The sequence below is a fragment of the Gallinula chloropus genome (assembly GCF_964237585.1).
Source record: "Gallinula chloropus genome assembly, chromosome: 6".
Classification (NCBI taxonomy): Eukaryota; Metazoa; Chordata; class Aves; order Gruiformes; family Rallidae; genus Gallinula; species Gallinula chloropus.
This window is the reverse complement of record NC_140091.1, coordinates 20,500,465-20,519,978: the sequence shown is the minus strand read 5'-3', so window position 1 is coordinate 20,519,978 and position 19,514 is coordinate 20,500,465. Positions and strand designations below refer to the sequence as shown.

At 54.6% G+C, this 19,514-nt stretch overlaps 1 protein-coding gene across 1 annotated transcript in view; it reads right to left on the bottom strand.

The window, feature by feature from the left end:
- CACNA1E (calcium voltage-gated channel subunit alpha1 E) overlaps positions 1 to 19,514 on the bottom strand; it is a 94,015-nt gene that overhangs the window by 9,037 nt on the left and 65,464 nt on the right. The window contains exons 26-39 of the mRNA XM_084265976.1: positions 18,541 to 18,552; positions 16,785 to 16,881; positions 15,536 to 15,696; positions 15,303 to 15,440; positions 14,203 to 14,404; positions 13,848 to 14,012; positions 13,390 to 13,500; positions 12,309 to 12,392; positions 12,097 to 12,222; positions 11,840 to 11,905; positions 9,815 to 9,906; positions 9,200 to 9,365; positions 8,937 to 9,064; positions 6,152 to 6,248 (exon numbers count right to left, since the gene is read on the bottom strand). Coding sequence (XP_084122102.1) covers positions 6,152 to 6,248; positions 8,937 to 9,064; positions 9,200 to 9,365; positions 9,815 to 9,906; positions 11,840 to 11,905; positions 12,097 to 12,222; positions 12,309 to 12,392; positions 13,390 to 13,500; positions 13,848 to 14,012; positions 14,203 to 14,404; positions 15,303 to 15,440; positions 15,536 to 15,696; positions 16,785 to 16,881; positions 18,541 to 18,552 — 1,645 coding nt within the window. The remainder of the gene's footprint in view (positions 1 to 6,151; positions 6,249 to 8,936; positions 9,065 to 9,199; positions 9,366 to 9,814; positions 9,907 to 11,839; positions 11,906 to 12,096; positions 12,223 to 12,308; positions 12,393 to 13,389; positions 13,501 to 13,847; positions 14,013 to 14,202; positions 14,405 to 15,302; positions 15,441 to 15,535; positions 15,697 to 16,784; positions 16,882 to 18,540; positions 18,553 to 19,514) is intronic.

The following is a 19,514-nucleotide window of genomic DNA, read 5'->3' as shown; positions in this document are numbered from 1 at the left end:
TAGCATGCTACATCCTGGCGCTCCCTTTTTGCGTCTTTCAGAGATGAAGTTTGCCAGCACATGCACAGGGTCCGAATTATCCAAGGGTGGGGAAGGGAAGGAGGGGTAGAAAAAGTGCAGAAGGAAAAGAGAGAAGGGCAACCAAAGCAGGTTAGACACGCCATGCTCCTTCCCCACCCCGGGCAGGCGAGGTGCAAACTGAAGTGACCAGATCCACTTTCCAGAGAGTATATTTTTTGCTTTGTGAATACCTTTGGGTCATCCCTTCCCTGCCCATTCCTTTTCCCCGGCTTCTCATGTCCTTTCCCTGCCTTCAAGCCTGACTTTTTCTCCTGGAAAAGTGGGACGGTGGACGTATGCACGTGTGAACAAACACGTGAGAGCTGGAGAGGGTGGCAGAGCATCTGCAAGTGGGCAGAAATCCGCCCCCTTCACTAGCCCTGAATGCTGCTAAAAGGGCAGCAGCTCTTGGCCAAGAAAAGCTTGCTCCAAGTTTGCTCCAGATACATGGCTCTGTAGCCCTGGGTCTTGTCCTAGCAGCTGCTGTCCTCAGCAATGCCAGGCAAGCTCCCACCCCACATCCCTCAGGGCTTCCCATAGTCCTGCTCCATGCCGAGAGCATGCTGTGCCAGCGCCGTGGGCCAACTGCCAGCCACTGCCCCAGGAGGAGCAAGGGGGTAACACCTTTTGAAGGCACCTGGCTTTGTCTTGCACAAGCTGTCCTAGAGATAGCTTGTGCCAATGTGTCTGGCTCCTCAGGCACTGCATATCCTGCAGGATATGTCCTGGCTACCCATCTGCTTCCCATCTCCATGGGCTTTAGCCCAGGACAAGGATGGTGCCAAGCCCAGGGGTTGAGCTTGGGCCACTTAGCTCCTAAGGACACCTCACTCTCCTAACAACTGTGCTATGGGGTTGCTCCTCACCTCATCTTCTCCAACCCTCCCACTTCCAGGCTATTGCTGATCCTGCCCCTTTCTCTTCCACTGGGATCTTCCACCCCAGAGCTCCCCGGGCTTGCAAGTGACCACAGCAGTGTCACCTGCGTGGGTAGTGGAGACCAGCCAGCATGGCCAGGACTCTTCTGAGCACACCGTGCTCCACAGGAGCAAGCTAAACACATGTTGGATACCCCAAACCCCTCCCCGGCTTCCCACCAGCCCCACACCTCCCGCAGCTCCCTTGAGCCCCGGCTCCTGCTCGGCTCTAGCCCCCATAGAAGGAAGGGTTGATCTACCTTATAGGCCACTTTGGAAGGACATCTCTTGCCGAGGCCTAGCGGTGGTGACATAAGAGTCAGCATTTCATACATCTCAGTGTAATGGATTCGGCCACTGCTCATGGAGGGGGAAGGGGAGGGAGGGAGATGCAGAGAGAGAGGGGAGGCATTCCCAGAGAGCAGAAAAACGTACGAACGGAAATAGTACAGGAAAACAAGAGAGAAAAAAACAAACGGACAAACAGGAAAAGAACAGGAAACCCGTTAATCAAGGCAAATCATACATGAGAGACTGTCCTGATGTGGATTTATAGCACTGCTCACACAGACCCAGGAATGCTGGCAGAAAGCAACTCACCCCTCTCTTCTCTGCTGCTGGCCTCAAGTGCCTGTCTGTCTCTCTCTAGCAGCCTGGGAGTCCTCCTCTGGTCTCAACCCCTTTCCTAAAGCCCTCCAGCAGCCCCCAACTTGTCCCACAGGTTCCAGGGCTGTGTGCGAGTGGTATAAATCAGATACACGGCACTCGAGCCATGGGTTATTGGAGATAACAGTGGTTTGCACCACAGTGCTCTGCGGCCTCCGTAGCGTCTTCCCTCCCGGGGGGCGGGGAGGGGGAATGTGGGGGGGCCTAGGTATTGCTTTTCATTGCCACCTAACCCATAGCCAGAAGGCTGTGTATCCCCAGCTCATAAAGGTCTATGCAATTGGGAGGCAGCATCTTGCATAGAAGGCAGTGGGCCAGGGTCACTTGTCAAAGGAAGATGCCCGGTTGCTTCCATCTGGCTCTGCGGATGGACCACTTTCCCACCATGCACCAGTGCAAAAGGCATGCTGAATCGGCTGAGAAAACAAAACCAGGAGGAAAAGTTGTACATGCCATGCTCCCGCCCTGGCTCTCTCCCACATGCGGCTGCAAGTTCCACCAGGTTGGAGTTTAAAGAGTCTCAGCAGAGGCAGCTGTTTGGGCCTTCCAACATTGGGGTTCGGTTGGGTTTCCCAAGGGAGGCGGGCTAGGATGGACCCCCACCTCGCGTTCCTCTGCTCTGGAAGGACCTGCCTAGGATTGCTGCAGGGAGGGATGCTACCAAAAAACGGGCCACCCGATGACGCCTTGAGCCCTCTCTGCCAGGCTGAGATGTTTGGGCTGCATGTCTGTCTCTCTGCACATCCAGGAGGACACCCACATACATCTCCCAGGGATCATGGGCTCGGTCACTTCTTCTTCCCCTTATGACAGGCTTCTGTCCTGCACTGCAATGTTGAGGATGGTTAACAGGCAAGGGCAACCTCTCAACAGCAAAGGCATCAACCATTGCAGCTGGGCTGAGAAGGTGCTGCTGGAGAGCAGCCCGTCTGAACCAGAGTGGCCTAGGAGAGAGGGCACTGCTGAAAAATAAAGCCTTCTCCACAGGATCTTGGTCTTTTCCTTAGGGGGTACTACTGGTTTGGAAGCAGACCCCTCACCAAAAAGGCCCCCATCAGGATAAGTCCTGACACTTAGGATGTGAACTAGAGATGGTGACGACCCGCAAAAGGAGCTGTTTGGGGTGCAGGCACAGAACAGGCTGGGCAAACCATCCCCTTTGAGACCTGACACACATAAACAGGTTGGAAAGAGGATTGATAATGCTGGAAGCTATGAAGAAGGATGATCAAAAGGAAATATCCAGGCCCAGGAGTTCGTAAGCAGCATCTTGGTGGAGCTGGATGTGCCTTGACTCTAGGTATCTGAATCACTGCCTACAATGACCTGACAGGAGGGTGCAGAGAGATGGGCAATGGTCTCTTCAGCCAGGGGACAGGAGATGGGACAAGGGGAAATGGGCTCAAGCTGCACCAGGGCAGCATCAGATCAGATGTTAGGAAAAAGTTCTTCTCTGAAAGGGTTGTGGGGATGTGGAACAGGCTGCCTAGGGAGGGGACTGAGTCACCAACCCTAGGAGTGTTTAACAGGTGGGTAGATGAGGTACTTAGGGATATGGTTTGGCATAGGACAGGAACAGTTGGACTTAATGATCTTAAAGGTCTTTTCCAACTTTGTAATGCTGTGATTCTGGGAGAAGATGACTTCAAAATTCTCATGCTCAAGACCTCTGTGCAAAAAGGAAGCAAGACGGTGATCTCCCACCCACTGTTCCTGGCAGGGGGGACTGGGCATACCCAGCACACATCAGACACCGGCTTTTGTCCTGAGATTCTCTGCATGCTGAATGGATTCCTGTGGCAGGAAGAGTTTGCATCAGTAACCAAGAAGGACCACACAAGAACCATGCTGTTCTCCTAGACAGGCTGCACCCTTTGCCACTTCTCAGAGCAGAGGTCTTAAAGCGTTTTGAGCAGCACTGTAGCGCCCAGAAACCACATCCCCATGGACTGAAGCACAGGAAGGCATGTGCAGTGTCATCCGTCTGAACAGGGTGGCTCCCAAGAGCTGGTCCCAGCACAAGTGCATCCTTGATGGGAGAGCTGGCAATCTGTCCTGTGTCTGGAATGGAGATGTGCCCTGTGGCTATGGCACAGGGTGGCCTGTAAAACCACCAGGCAGCAAAGCCTCAGTCCTGGTGCTCCAAGAGAACCCTGTGAGTGATGGAAGAGGACATCTGAGGGACGTGTCCTCCTGTGGTTTGGAAAGAAGTACTGTGCCATGCCAGGCTGTTAGGAACAGAGCATCAGAAAAGCAAGTGATGTGAGAGTAGATTTGGGAATAGGAGGTGTCCACACAGACATGAATGACTGTGAAGCACTTGCCTGACCCATGACCATCTCAAGGGTTACATTTAGGGGGCAAAGGTTGATGCCCAACTCGTTGGCTCACTCTTGCATGACTGCTAGAAGTGGATGGGTTGAAGAAAGGCAGAGATTGCCCCAAGGAGTGGAGCTGGTTGCCAGGATGCTGGACTTCAAGAAGTCTTCCTGCAACGATGCCCCTTTTGTTAGCCCACCTGGGGATGGCCTAGTAGGTGTGCTTCCATACCATTCTGCATCCCTATACAGCATCCAGAACTTGCTCAAGCACCAGTTCTGCTGGAACAGGCTGCCCACCACTCCACCAACACACTGGTGTTTGCTTTTGCAAGTCATCGTTGACACATTGTCTGGTTGAACAGAAGTGCAGGCTCCAGGAAGGTGAACCTGTGCACTGTGATGTGCAGGGCAGGCTCGCCAAACCGAAGGGTGAGCAAGTCAAGTTGGCATTTTGGGACGTGGACCACTGTGGCAAGATGCCACGGCCACATGAGCTTTCTTTCATTGGTTGCCTTTTGGGCATTGTTCCAGGACAGTAGGAGTCCCTGAAATTCTCTCAGATCCTTGAAACACCCCATGGACAGGGAGAAAGAGAGTGACATAACACAAGGAAAAGACAGGGATGGTCTCCCTCACATGACAGCCACAAGCTCATCTTGCTCCCTCTGGCTCCACCTCCCCTTGAGCACCTTCGCTGCTCCATCCATCCAAAAGAGTCAGCGGAAAGCCCAGACTGCTGCAGAGCTCCTGCTTCCCAGGAAGCATTACAGGTACTCTCCTGAGCATCAGGTGATCCAACTTAGGAGAGCATCATTTGCCAGTGAAGCCCCAATGTCAATTAAGAAAGACTAGAAATTCCTCTTGAAGGTGTCTTCTGTCTGCAGGGACTTGAGCAAGTGCTGTCAGCAAACCCACCATCCTTTGCCAGGGACACAAGAGAGGACAGTGGAAATCTGCAGGGAACCCCTCCTTCAACAGACAAGACATTGGAGATTCCTTCAAGAAGTTTCCTATCCTTAAACACCTCTTCATAAATGAGATGACTGAGCATCCAAGGCCTTGTCTTGCTTGTCCTGCTTTCCTCCTCGTGATCTGCTCCAAGATTCCAAATGCGTGCATCACCCCCACGACCAGCTGTGGAGGGTGACAGACCCGTTCCAGGGACGCTGGCTGGAAGAACCATTTCTTACGTGGCGAGAAAAGGATGTGGTGGCTACACTGTGCTGCACCAAGGAACCCTCTTTTCTCTGCAGAGCCAAGAGCAGGGGCTGGCAGGAGGGTCTGAGCTTCCCTTGTACTTCTCAGATGAGCAAGCTCTGCAGTTCATCCTTTCATGTCACAGATACACGCACAGGCATCGTGGCAGTTTGGAGAAGGTGGCTGGCGCAGGATCTTGCTCAACTGTCACCCCAAAAGGAAATTTAAAAAAACCCCATGCAAGTCAGAGAGACACAAGAAGGCCAAATTGCTGCCATGGACTCATGTCCAGCAGCCTGGAGCTTGGCTGAAGCACAGGGAGAGGAGCTGTTGAGCTCCAGAGATGTGTCATCACCTCCCAAGCAGGTACAACAAGCCAAGGGCAAGACTAGCAAGAGCCTTGCTCCCCAGAGACCTGGTTGTGTGTCCTCCAAGCACCACCCTTGAAGAAGAGTCTGTTGGGTACGGTACAGCATCCCCCAAGGATAGGGGTCACCCTGTCCTTTCCATCCTACCTCTAGTCCTCACTCTGCAAAACAACAACAAAGTCCCCAGTGTCCTCCTGTCTTCCCTTCCCACCCTTCCCAACCAAGGAACAAAACACATCTGAGCCCCCCCCCCCCAAAATCCCCTGCTCTCACTTGAGGCCACTTTGAAAAGACAAGCAGAGACAATGGCATTTGGCCTGGCACCTTTCAGGGGCTCTCTGCTCTGACGGAACCAGGGCAGGGCGGGGAGCTGGCTGGTGGATGCAATTTGTGGAAACCCACCCCAGGGAGGCTCTGAGCCCCCCTGGCCCCAACTCATGCCTCCCCCTCGATGGGGACAGCTGCTGGCTCTGGGAGGCCGCGGACCTCTTTAAACTCGAAGGAAAGCAACGTCAGGGTTCCCTCGGGAGGCGCGGTGGCGGTGGAGCAGGGGTGGGGTGGGGAAGGAGGGGTGAATGGTGCGTCCCGTGGCCAGGTTGTGGCGGAGGACTGGGAGGCAAACCTTGCACGCCACCCTGTAGGGGCAGTTCTCTCCTAGGCCCAGAGGAGGCGAGATCACCCGTACTAATTTGTACATATCCTTATACGAGATCCTGCCGCTGCAAAGGAAGCACAGGTGGGTTAATAGGACAACTGAGAGGGTGGAGAGGAGGATGGAGAGCTTAACCAGGGGAATTCAGGGGGCCATCTGTGGGACAAGACCCCCAGGGATGGATGGCTCTTCTCCTTCTGGCTCTGTCAGACCCAGGGAGGAGAAAGCTGTGAGCATCGGCCTTCTCCACCATGAGTCAGCTCGTACCTCCTCACACTGACCCCTCTCGACCTTGGAGGACGACAGTTTTGGCAGTGAACACCACCCCATCACCCTTCCTCATCGTGCCCCTAGCTGCCCTATGCCTGGTGGGAGAGGGCTGGGGTTTTAAATGGGGTGAGCCTGCAGCTTGGTTGGGTTCTAGACACCAAGAGCCCTTTTGATGGAGTTGTGCCCTGTCGCACCACGAGAAAGCCTGCCCTTGACATGGCCAACTCTCTGGTCCTCATGAGGTCCCAGGGAGGTTGGCAGCTGAGTCACTTGTATCTCCAATATCTGGGGAACCTGAGATGGGGAGAGATAATGTGACCAGCTGGTGACCGGTGGCTGTGGCACTGGCACCTAGGTCTCTCACGGTCCAGTCCTGTGCTCCGACCACCAGACCACGCTCTGCCAAGGGTACACATTATTAGAAGCAAACCCTCCCATACACAGTCCCCTTCTCGCCCACAGCAGCACATCTCCCCACACCCAGATGCAGTCACTGCAGGATACAGCCCACACCCCTCTTACACTGGCTGAAATAAAGCAGTTGAGGTGGAGAGCTGGCAGGAAAGGGTGCAGGGGCCATCGGATGCTGAGCTCCCCACTCTGCTCCAGAGCAGAGCCCTTAGGGAAGCCCTTAGGACTGTGTGGGGTGGAAGTGCTGAGGTGCAGCGTGCTGCAGCCTCCTGGGCATGCTTAAGACAAGCTTGGATGGAAACCACACAAGGAGGCAAAGATCAGCGTTACCATCCTGCCCGGTATCTTTGCCTCTGGTTTCTCCTTGTTATTCTTCCATCCCCTCTCCAGTGCTTGCCAGAGCTGACCAAGCCACCTGGACAAAACCCATCCCTGAGCCCCACCAGGCAGTCTCCTCACAAGACCTTCATGTGATGGTCCCAGTGTCAGGATGCCAAACTGCTGCCCCACTCAGGTGGTAGGACCCGTTCAGATGTACTCACCCGTTCCTCACCCAGCAATGGGGGCCAGGGCTGCCCCCCACGGGCCCAGCACCACCGGCTCCTCTGCATGTCCCCTAACCACTGGCTACATGCCATGATGGAAGGGCATGGCTTGCTCAGAATTTCAGAGGGCTGCATGGCATCAATAGGACAGCCCAGGCATGCTTTTACAGCGACTGTCTGGAGACCCAGGCCACCAACATGGCAGGCGAGAGTGGATGAAGTTCCTGGTGTGATGAAATCCTTCCCAAAAGCCATGGGTGAGACATCCCACACCGAGAGGCTGGGTGTTTCACTTCTCTTGCCTCCTCTCCTTTCTCTGGCTGTCCATCAGGACATCTACTCACCCATGCTGACCTCTCCTCCTTGCACAAGTCATATTCACCCACTAACAAACAAACCCACCTGCCCAAGGAGGCCTTGCACAGCAGCAAGAGTATTGGAGGAGGCCATGCAAGGAGGAACCTGGCCAGCACTAACCTCCAACGGGGTTGGACAGAAACAGTGGAGGAAGCTATGCCAGGAGCCGATGATATTGGGCATAAAAATCCATCTTGGCTGGAGCTGGTCTCTCGAGGGGCAGGATGTTAGCAGTGGAGGCGAAGAGTCTCCAAAGGGAGGGTGCATGGCTGCCAAGGGCTCTCAAGCTAAGATCTCCCACAGCCATGGCATGGTTATGGCTCCAAAGAGGCTGCCCCCAGGCTGTGGGAGGGATGGAGGGGACCCACAGGCTCCCTCATGCTGCTGGGGCTGAGTGGAGGACAAACATGCTCCCAGAGCTGCCATGGGCTACATGCTACCCTAGGGATGCTCCATACCATCCTGGGAGGAGCATGGGAGGGCAGCTCCTCAGCAGCAGCAGGAGGATTAAAGCCCAGCCACCCAGAGTATGTATGGCCACTCTGAGCCCATCCCACTGCAGGGAACAGGCTACTGCCTGCAAACAGGGGCCCTGTCCTCATTAGCAGAGGCACAAGTGCAGGAAACAAAGTCCTCTGTTCTCTAGAGGGGTGAGCAGGCTGGCCAACATAAGGACACAATGCCCCAAACCCATCAAACATGCTCCCAATAAGGTCTTCCATAGGTAAGCAGAAGCCCAGGTGACCTACCCCCCCCCATCCCCAGCATCTCCTCACTGCTGTGAGTGAGCCACACTCAGCCCTGCTCTGACAGGGAGCTGTGGGTGCTGGGGACCAGGTGATGGAGCCACTCTCAGGGCAGAGGCACCCAGATAGTGCACAGGGACAGGGAAGGTGGCCAAGAAAGACCTGCCCACTGGCTGGGGAGGAAAGAGAGAGCAGAAGACCCCAGCACACAGGATAAAGACCACGGCAAACTGAGAATATCACCCAAGACGCCTGTACCAGGCATTGTAGGAACCAGCTGCTGCCCTCATAAGGACTGCAAGTGACAGCAGCCCATCCCTGGCCATCCCAGGCTGCGCAGCCTGTTTCCAGCAGCAGAACACAGAGATGCCTGTTTAAAACCAGCTCTGAGAGGCTGGCTCAGGAGAGAAGGAGCTGGCTACATACCACGCTGCTCTGTCATACTCTGCCCAGATCCGGACAAACTCATCTAGATGGTGAGGTCCCAGGATGGAGGAATCCCGAGTCAGGTATTCGAAGTTGTCCATGATGACTGCCACAAACAGGTTGAGCATCTAAATGAAAGGGGAAAAGGCAGAGAGAAGGGAAAGTAGGGGGAGAGGGAGCACAGATCACCCTATGGTGGGGGTGTGGGTTGAGGGGCTGATGAGAAGGACCCCCCCAAGGGCTTTCAGGGAGGAGGAACTCACCAGGAAAGAGCAGAAGAAGATGAAGGAGACAAAGTAAACGTAGGCCAGGTCAGTGCCGCAGCGCTCATTCTCGTTCTGCCCGGATGTTGCTGTGGTGTCCGGCTCACAGCCTTTGCCTTCCAGGCAGGACAGCATGATCTCCTGCCATGCCTCTCCCGTGGCACTCCTGCACCCAACACAGATGTGCTCAGCAGCTCGTGGTGGCACAGGATGGAGCTGGGGCAGGATGCCCTAAGGAGAAGCCCTCACAAGAAGCTGTGCAGCCCCCCTAACCCAAATTAAGTGCATCTCCAAGCATGCAAAGGAGCGAGGCAGTGAGTCGGCAGCAACCGAGCTGGACCCAAGTAAGCATAGACACACTGGGGTGTAGCTCCTGGCTCATGGGGCTACCTGCCCCCAGCCAGCCAGACCAAAGAGCTGAGAGACAGACACCCTTTCTGGGGGCAGGGTGGCAGGAAAAAACAGGGGTTCCTGAGCTCCCGTGGCCATGTGTTGCCCAGCTGCTGTCCAGCACTGAAAACTGACCTCCACCAAGCAAGCTGGCAGCAAGAACCTGCCCAGCCTGACTCCTGGCACCCAAAAACGCTGCCAAAGGAGTTTTCTATGGTTGCTTACCTGAAGAGGAGCATGAGGGAGCCCAGGAAGCTGCGGAAGTTGTTGTGCCGGTTAATGTGGCTCTCCTCATCCAGTTTGATATTGCCAAAAACCTGCAGGAGGGAGAAAAAGGTCTCAGTTACTCAGGCAAAAGCTTGATGGCCAGGGAAGCAGCTGCGCGTTCACTTGTGCTGCAGGGACCGATCCCACCCCAGGTCCATCACCGTCAGTGCAGCCAGCCTCCGCCAAGCAGTTGGCATCCACCTTCTCCGTGCGATCCCTCATGAGAAAGCACCCCAGCCAATGCACACCGACACAGTGCCAGCACGCCGAGGAGCTGGCACTGAGCAGCCGTCAGGGAAGGAGACTCTCCTCTCCTCGGCGGGGATCAGTGGTGGGCGGCAGAGGCTGCGAGAGGCCGAGCTGCCATGGAAACAGGAGCACAGAAGGGCCTGGGATCAACCGAGTCCAACAAGTCTGCATCCATCCCTCCCCTGTGCAACGGGCAGCGTCTCAGCACCACACAGCAGCCCAAGCAGGCTGGGGGTGCAGGGAGGAGTCGCACCACCCCTGGGTCAGTTGCCAGGTCCTGGTCCTGAACACTCCCAGAGCAGAGAAGCGGTCTGCAATGCTGGGGTTGGTGCAAACAAGGTGGGGGAAAGCTTGGACAGACTGCCCACGGACCCACCACAGCCAGCCAGGCACCCAGGACTACAAACCCAGGGTCAAAAGCAGCACTTGAAGGCCCAGATATGAACAACATCCTAATAACGTCTCGCAGCCAAGGCTGTGGTAGAACATCATGGATGTTCGTAACATTCCTCAAATAGGGAAAAATACCCCTAAATGTGCTGTTATTACCGTTCAATATTTATTCCACTTTCCATGAACCTAAAAATACACCAACCGCAGAGTATTTTTTACCCAGTACAGGTTTTTTGGAATGTGTAATTGTAGAATATTTTCTGCCTCCAGCTATTTTGCTCAAATAACGCCCACAGACTTTACTGCTTGGGGATTTGTTCACAATGGTGTTAAAAAAAAATATAATAAAAAAATAAAAAATCAAATACTACCGCACGGCACAGGATGGGGGGCTGAGTCAGGCAGAGGTTGTTTAGCACAGAGAACCCCCTGGAGCTGGTGCTGAGCTGTGTAGGACAGAGTGGGCAAAAGCAGCCACGCGACTCCCCCAGGGTTGGGAGAGAGGAGGTGGAAGAGACTAAACAGCAGCTCTGCCAAGGAGCCCAGAGCTGGAGGGGGTGGGGACCACCAGGCTGCTGCCCGCTGCCTCCCCAAGATCTGCACCGCACGCGGGTACTGCGGCGGCTCCGCTCATCCGGATCCCGAGCGCTTGCCCATCGAAGACGCTTCGTCACATCCTCAGCGTGGGATATAGTCGCTGCAGAGCTGAGCCAGCCCCACAGCACGTGTGGAGCTGAGGGGTTTAAGCTCACGTGCTTCTCAGCTACCAGCTGGAGCCTGGGAAGCTCACGTCTTCCCATGCTCACCATCTGGCAAGTGAGGTCCCTAAGCGCAACAGCCCCAGCAGACCCATCCCTCTGCAGAGGGACGAGGCGGGACAGCAGCCGAGGGCATCACCAGCGTGATCCAGCTGTTCAGCCGGCAAAAGCAGGAGGCTGCTCCCTGGCCCGCTCAGGCATCTGGGGTCTGCGAGGGAGTTGGAGGTGGGGTGTCATTCCTAAAACTGACGTGCCTATGAAATGAAGTGGTGGCCATTTGAAGGCAGCCACCACACAGGATAACCAGCTGAGTCCCTGAGGTCACATCTCCGCAGGTACAAGCAGGGAAGGCAGCTGTGGAGCTCGACTGAACAAGCCTGTGGCAGGTCCCCTAGGGCACGCAGCGCTGTGCTACAGCTCCCCAACAAGCTGTTCCACCCTCGGGACCTTCCCAGACACCATGACTGAGTGAAGCAATGACAGGCAGGCACACGGCTGGGGTGCTGCGCATAATGCCGAGGACGTGCTGGTCCAGCCTGCTCGCGCCAGAGGCATGCACACTGAGATGATGGGATGTGCTCACCTGCATCCCAATGATGGCGTAGATGAAGAAAAGCATGGCGATCAAGAGGCAGACGTAGGGGAGGGCCTGCAAGAAAAGCAGATGAGTCATCTCATTCAGCACAGGTTCATCTCCAGGGGAGCTCAAAAAGCACAGTGAGCAGGTAAGCTGTGCTGATCTGTCTCCTACAAGCCAACAAGACCTTGGGACCCATCTGAATTTGGGAGCAGCACCCCAGCACCACAGCCTGGGAGGAGACCAGGGCACATGAGACCTACCTTGAAAGACTGCACAAACGTCCAGAGGAGGATGCGGATGGTGTAACCCTGGCGTAGCAGCTTGATGAGCCGAGCAGCCCGGAAGAGCTTCAGGAAGCTCATGTTGAAGCTGCTGGTGTTCACCAGCTGGGAGGAGAAGAGAGAGTCAGAGGGAGGCGGGAGCTTCCCCACCCCACAGCAGCTCATCCCACTGCTCCCAGCCCCTGCTTCACCTTGGTGTCTGTCAGGATGATCTCTGTAATGCTGCCGATGACAGTGATGAAGTCAAAGATGTTCCAGGTGTCCCGAAAATAATTCTGCAAAAGGAAGGAGAGAGGTAACATGGATTTGAGCTCAGGAATGGCAGATGTGAGGGGTCTGGGACACAGGCCAAGGCTGCTCATGGACAACAGTGGTGGCGGCAGAGACCTTGCCGCCCATTTGTATGCAGCCAGGGTCTGGAGCATCATCCTGCGTCTGAGATGGTGGCAGACCTGAGCGTGTCTGTGGTGAGCTGCTTCTCCTAGGAGATGACTCACACATCCAACAGGTGACCCTGGCAAACGGGAGAAGCAGTCACAGCTAGTCCTGGTCCGGCTGCAACAGCTCGTCACAACAACCCTAATAGCCAGGAGAGGCTGCTTTGCCCTCCTCTTCATGGGCACCCTGACCAACCTAAGCCTGTTTGTGCAGCAGCTGGTGCAAGACCAGCCTTGACCATCGTTGGCACTGCTGGGAAGGTGGCTAGAAGCCCTCCAGCTAGTGGACCTTATCTCCCAGTATGGGTTAGAAATAGGAAAAACTCCAGAAGAGCAAATCCAACAGTTGCTCATAGGCAGCAGAGGGTAGCTGAAGAAAAGGCAGTCCATGGCTTCCCATCCAAAACGAGCAGCTGGGGGCATGAAGACTGGAGATTAGGCAGGGAAGTCTCACTGCTGTGTAGGTCTGGTCCACCTGATACAGCCCGAGGACAGTATCTTGTGGCTCCCGGGGACAAGGGACTGCAGCCACCATCAAGATCACAGCAGTGGCTGCCTTTAGCAGAGCAGCTCCATGGCACATATATGGTCCAGGCAGCAAAGTACCACAGAAACATGGCAAAAAAGTAAAGCAACAGTGTGGTTCCCCCAGCAGCATCCAGCAGCAGGAAGTTTAATGAGAACCAGAGGAATGATTCTAACCTAAAAACAGCTCTCAGGCTGGGACCTAAAATAAATAGCAACATCCTCACATTATTAACACCTTCCCTCTGTGATCTGTGTGCTGCCAAAGTCCAAATTAACACCCTCATCAACAACAGGAGCAGCCGCTCACCAGGAAGCCAAAAGCGATGATCTTGAGGACACACTCCAAGGAGAACACCATGGTGAACGCGATGTTCAGGTACTTCAGGGCCAGCTCATAGGTGTATGGAGCAGAGTAGTACTAATGGAAAAAGACAGACATCTCTAGTCAGGAAGGGGGCTGTCCCAGGGAAGACCTGCAGTGGCCCCTGCCTCCTTCCTCGCCCAGGGCAGCTGCTGCTGCTTCTAAGGAAGAACAGAGTAAATCCAGGTCATTCTGCAGTAGTTAAGAGGTCCAGATCATTTGGATCACTTGGTTTAGGGAAGATCTTGCCTCCAGTTCAGGGCATTTGGTGCCTCAGTGACTATGCCATGCTCTGTCTCAAAGCATCTCCTAGAAACAACCAAAATACCCTCTCGCCCCAACCTGACTGTTCCCTCCTTCTCTCCACCACCCCAAACAGGATAGGCTCACCCCAAGTGACTCACCTTCATCATCAGCACCACAGTGTTCAATGCTATCATGGCCATGATGGTGTACTCAAAGGATGGGGAGACCACGAAGTGCCAGACGCGGTACTGGAAGGTGTGTCGGTTCTGGGGCATGTACCGCGTGAGGGGCTTGGCACTGATGGCAAAGTCAATACAGGCTCTCTGGAATACAACAATGCACATCAGGTCCTGGCTGATGCCAATACAGGAGACAGCAGCTGCCTTCCTTCCTGGGATGAGCAGGCAGGTGGCTCACAGGTTTCTTACACCTGTCCAACATCTAGGGAGCTCCAAGCTCCCAAACTGCAGAAAACCCATGGAAACATCATCTTTCCCCCTGCCCAGACCTTACCTCATTCTTCTCCAGGCTGCACTCCTCCATCATTTTGTCTCCTTGCTCTTGGAACGTAATGATGATCAGAGCCACAAAAATGTTGACAAAGAAGAAAGGGAAGACCACGAAATAGACAACATAAAAAATGGACATCTCCATGCGGTTGCTGCGGCTGGGCCCGCGGTCCTCCTCAGTCACGTCCACTGAATGTTGCAACACCCTGCGGGCAGACAGATGGAGAAAAGCAACCAGAGATACACCCATCAGGACTGCCACCACCACATGGCACTTTTCAGGGGACCCACTTTGCACAGCCAGCTCTGTGAGATGAACCTCTGTCTTCATGGGGCTGTTCAGCCATGAGAAAAGAAGCCTGAGAGGAGATCTGATCAGTGTTTATCAATAGCTGAAGGGTGGGACACGGGGAAGTGGCCAGCCTCTTCTCAGTGGGCTGTGGGGACAGTACAAGGGGTGATGGCCTCAAGTTGGAGCACAGGAAGTTCTGCACCAACATGCAGAAGAACTTCTTCCTGGTGAGGGAGCCCTGGGACAGGCTGCCCAGAGGGGTGTGGAGTCTCCTTCTCTGGAGAGATTCCAGACCCATCTGGACGCCTTTCTGTGCGACCTGTTCTAAGGACCCTGCTTTGGCAGGGGGGTTGGACTCGATAAGCTTTGGAGCTCCCCTCCAACCCCTACAATTCTGAGTGATCTGCTTTACAAGGACGACCCTTCTAACTGGCTACAGCCTGTTTTCCAGGGCTTTGCCTGTGCCCCTGATGAAAAAATGGATTTTCCAGTGCCCCCCTTACAGAGAAGAAAAACTTTCCAGGCTCACATGAGCATGAAGAAAGGGCTAATCCTATGGTCATCTCTAAACGTAGCTCATGTATACCTCAGGGCCACACAGGAGAAGGGATTAGCCATCATTCACACCCTAAAGAAGCGGCTAACCCACGGGCCCAGCCTCACATGGGGACTAAAAGCTTTTTCATCATGACAGAATTTCTCAGCCTTCCTCTACTCCTGCCTGCTCAGCAGTTTCTTTCTCAGTCCTACCTGGGTGTAGCCAGTTATTAACCCAAGCACCCCAACAAGGGATGATGAGGCAGAATACTCACTGGGGCCAACCCTCGCCGGTGGAGACTGTGAACAGGGTGAGCAATGCCCAGATGATATTGTCATAGTGGAACTCATGGCGTTTCCACTCCCGGCACTTGACCTCCATCTTGTTCTTCTCATGGTCCACGTAGTTCCCTCTGCAAGGTTGGGAGAGAGCAGTGACCTTGAAGACATCACTCTGCCTTTGCCAGAGGTGTCAGCAGCATCGGACCTACTGAACAGGGGCACCTACATGCAGTCCTTCTCCGTGTCCTTAGAGCTGTCAGTGCAGTAGAAAAACTTCCCCTTGAAGAGCTGGACGGCGATGACAGCAAAAATGAACATGAAGAGCTTGTAGACGATGAGGATGTTGAAGACGTTCTTGAGGGAGGTCACGACGCAGTCAAAGACAGCCTGCAGGAGAGGGCATAGATCACCTTGGGGAACCTGCCATCTTGGCAAAGGGCAGGACCGAAACCAGACTACCACGTGGAAAGACATTTCCCACTGCTGGCAGGAAAAGGAGGAAAGAGCTGGGCCTTCTCCCAGGCAAAGAGCTATCTCCTGAACGAGTTTAACACCCAGAGTTGCCCCCAGCACACACAGACACACCAAGCAACCCCCAAGACAGCAGCAGGGATGGATATTTATATCCTCAATGTTCTCTGCAACCAGGGCAGCAGGCAGGGGACCACCCCAGTGATGTAATTAGCAGCACTTGAGACCAATTAGTAAACACTTGATTGTTTCACATCACCCCAAATAGCAAGGCAGTGCAAATAGCAGCCCCTCCCCAGGCCATGCTTTCAGCCCTTGTTCTCACAGCACTTTAAGAAAGAGGACAATGTCCTTATCCCTGCTTCAGAAATAAACTGATATGGGCTGGATCCATCCACTGATGTGGAAGAAAAGCTGGGGTCAAAACCTGTGTCCGGGGTGACACTCCAGGTCCCATCCACCAGCCAAATAATGCTTTGTAAGAAAAAAAAAACCACCCAGGGCTTCCTTGGTCTCTTACTCCTTTTCTAGTTACATACCCCACCAACTAAGGTAGGAAAATCCATAACCCTACCTGTGCTGCACAAATAATCCCTCTATTGAGATGGAAAATCCCTCTCTGGTACAACACCATGACAGCACAGCACACAAAATCCCCAGCTGTTTGTAAGCAGCTCTGGTGCGAATGATCACAAACTTTGGAAAGAGATCTGAGCTCCCCCAAAGCCAGGGCAGCCCATTTTACCAGGAGAGCATCTGGGCTCTGCTGCCTCCTGTGCACCCCAGCCCCACTTTCCCTGGCACCTAACTCTGACACCTTGCAGAGAAGCGGGCTCGCTTTCGACAACTCATTGCGCATCCAGATGTGAAACAGATGTGAAGCAGCCTGAAGGGCTGTCTTTGAAAGCAGGGCTCTTAAAACACAGCAAACGCTGCACATGATCCCTGCACCAACCAGTCTATGCTGGAGAAGACAGGTGTTAGGCAGGAGGTGGGATCCTTACCTTCAGCTTGGGCAGCCGCTTGATGGTTTTCAGGGGCCTCAAGACCCGTAGCACGCGGAGAGACTTGATGGTCTTGATATCTCGGCCCTTGTTGGTCCTACCACATCGGAGAGACACATGGGGCAAGAAACGAAACAGAGAGATGACAACCTTGCAGACCCCAGGGGCTGGATGCTCAGCTGACAACACCCCTTCCCCCCCAGCATATGTGAGGAAGGGAGCGGAAGGGACACATGCCATCACAAGGGCCAGTGACTAGAAACGTGTGACTGCTGAGCACTCAAGCCCACCTACGAGTCTCCTCCAACCCACGGGCTGACAGCTCTGGGGTGAAAAATGAAGGAAAATCCTCTCCTCCTCAGGATTAGCACCTTTCCCCTTCGCTGGGGAGCAGCGACCGTAACAAATCCCTTCATCATGGGAAGCAGCAAGATGCCAGGGATGGGGCAGGGGATGCAACGCTCTCCCCAAGCAAAGGCAGACATGGAGGTCTCACCAAGGGTTTTCCACCCTGGTTGAAACCAAAAATACATGGTCCTCAAGTTCACCTAGGGAAGCACCAGCTCTGCACCTGGTTTCTTGGCATAAATGCTGTCTCTCACAGCTTCCTGTCTTATTCCATCAGTGCTACCCAACCTGGTCAGCCTAGTCTTCCCTCTCACAACATCTCAGCCCTGGCTTCCCTCTCCAGATCAGCGCCGTGCTTGCCTCTACCCTGAGTCAGCGGAGGGAGGCAGAACTTACTATTAGGATTATTTTAGAAAAGCAGCACTAAGACCCCTCTCGACCCTCATTTCTTGAATAAGGTGATCAAGCTCAACCACACTGTTTGGGGGTGTGTGTTGGAGTTTCTTGTTTAAGTAAAGCCCATGGGCTGGACCCCAGGATGGAGCACAGAGATCCTGGTGGAGGTGGCAAAGTTTGTACCCAAAAAACCTCAAGAAAATTACTTACAACAATGACACTCGAAATTACACAGCTCCTTTGCGAGGGTTAATGGAACAGGGAACACAATAATGGGCTTAATCAATAAGAGATGTAAACAAAGCCACTAATTAATAGTCCTCCTAGGAGCACAGCCCCAGGAACACACGGGAGCAACTGTACAAACAGCCCTGGGACTCACTTAGAACCTCCCATCCCCAGCTTTGCACAGTATCAGGGCCTGGGCAAGCATCTGGGGCATCCCACTTGGGGCTGGGGTGAGGATTTGAGGCCACCAAGGGCAACTCAACTGCAGTGGTTTACGTCTGCTCAGGAGGGACCTCTTCAGCCCTCAGGAAAGCTCCCATGGATTTGCTTTGGATCCAACATAGATGTGGGATATAGGACTGGACAACGCCCAGAGGAAAGCCCGGCCTTGCTGTGCTCTCCCCGTGAGCTTGGCATGAACCGCATCCCATGCCCTCAGAGGACATCGGGGCTGAGGTGCCTGCGGCACTGGTGCAGGCAAAGCCCCCTCTGGCAGACACCACTCTCCCTGTGCCCTGCTCCCTGGGGGTGCTTCCCAACACCTCAGGGTACTTCACAGACACCAAGATCTGCTCTTCTCCAACGCCAAGGGATCGCGCTGCTTCCAGAGACAACCCCACTTGTGCTTCCCTTCCTCTAGTGCGCCCCGGGGCAATACAGGGGTGCGGGCAGAGCAGCATACTCTGCTCACTGCAAATGCAGCTAAGGGTCAGCATACATGTTGGATGGACAGACAGACACCAGGAAGGATCCCCACGGCAACCCCAAAGCAAGGCATAGTTACCCCAAAGCATTCCTGTCGGCGATCCAGCCCGGCAGCCACCAAACAGCACCAATGGGGAGAGGGGGAGAGAGAGAGAAGAGAGGAAGAATGTAAGAAAAGCAGCAGGGAGCCCTTTTGGGGACGACTGCGGCCTCTCAGGCAGCCCTCCATCGCCCCACACCTAGGTGGAAAGGTACAATGAGTAGACCACACTATGTCCTCCAGGGTTTCTCTCCAGGGAGAGACTCATCTGAGCGAGCTGGGAGCCCTTGCCCTCCCTGCTGCAGGTATTTTTGGGGGTAGGCATGTAGTGAGACCTCTGCTGCTAGAGGAACCTGTGGAGAGTGGGATGGCGGGTGAGGGCAGGCGGGTGTGTGGTCCTCCTGGGCCATGAGTCAGGGAGGAACCTGGAGGCTCAGCCCCAGACAGGTGCCTTGAAGGGAACCTACCTGCAAGGCCACAGTCCCCACCCAGACAAGCTGATTTTAGTAAGCCATCTCCATCCAGACACCCACCGACTAAGCTGCAGCACAGGATCTCCTGCAACCCAGCAGGACACCCGCTCAGACAAGCCAAGGCTGTCTACAAGGCCCCTGGTTGTGACCAAACCTCTGCCCCTGATTCAGCTCAGGCCCTGCCACATGCCCACAGAGGGCTCAGTGCTGGGGACAAGCCCACCAAGTAAAACCTTCCTGAGGAAAACAACCCCCGGGGCCCTGGCTGGATGTTAGCAAAAGAGGCAGAAGAGGTGTCGAAAAGGCGATAGCTCTACCCTGGAGAGCTTCTGTGCTGGGACATCAGAGCTCAGTCCTGACCAGCCCCACACCAGGTCATTTCGCAGTACGTAGGGGTTCCTCCCTCCAGACACCAGTGCTGATGGGCACAAGGAGATGCTGCTCACCAAGAAAAAGGTAACTCTGGGTAGAGAAACTCCTGCCCTTGCTCATGAAGAGGGCTAGGGACTGGCCACCTTTCCACACCACCCTTCCCTGCTG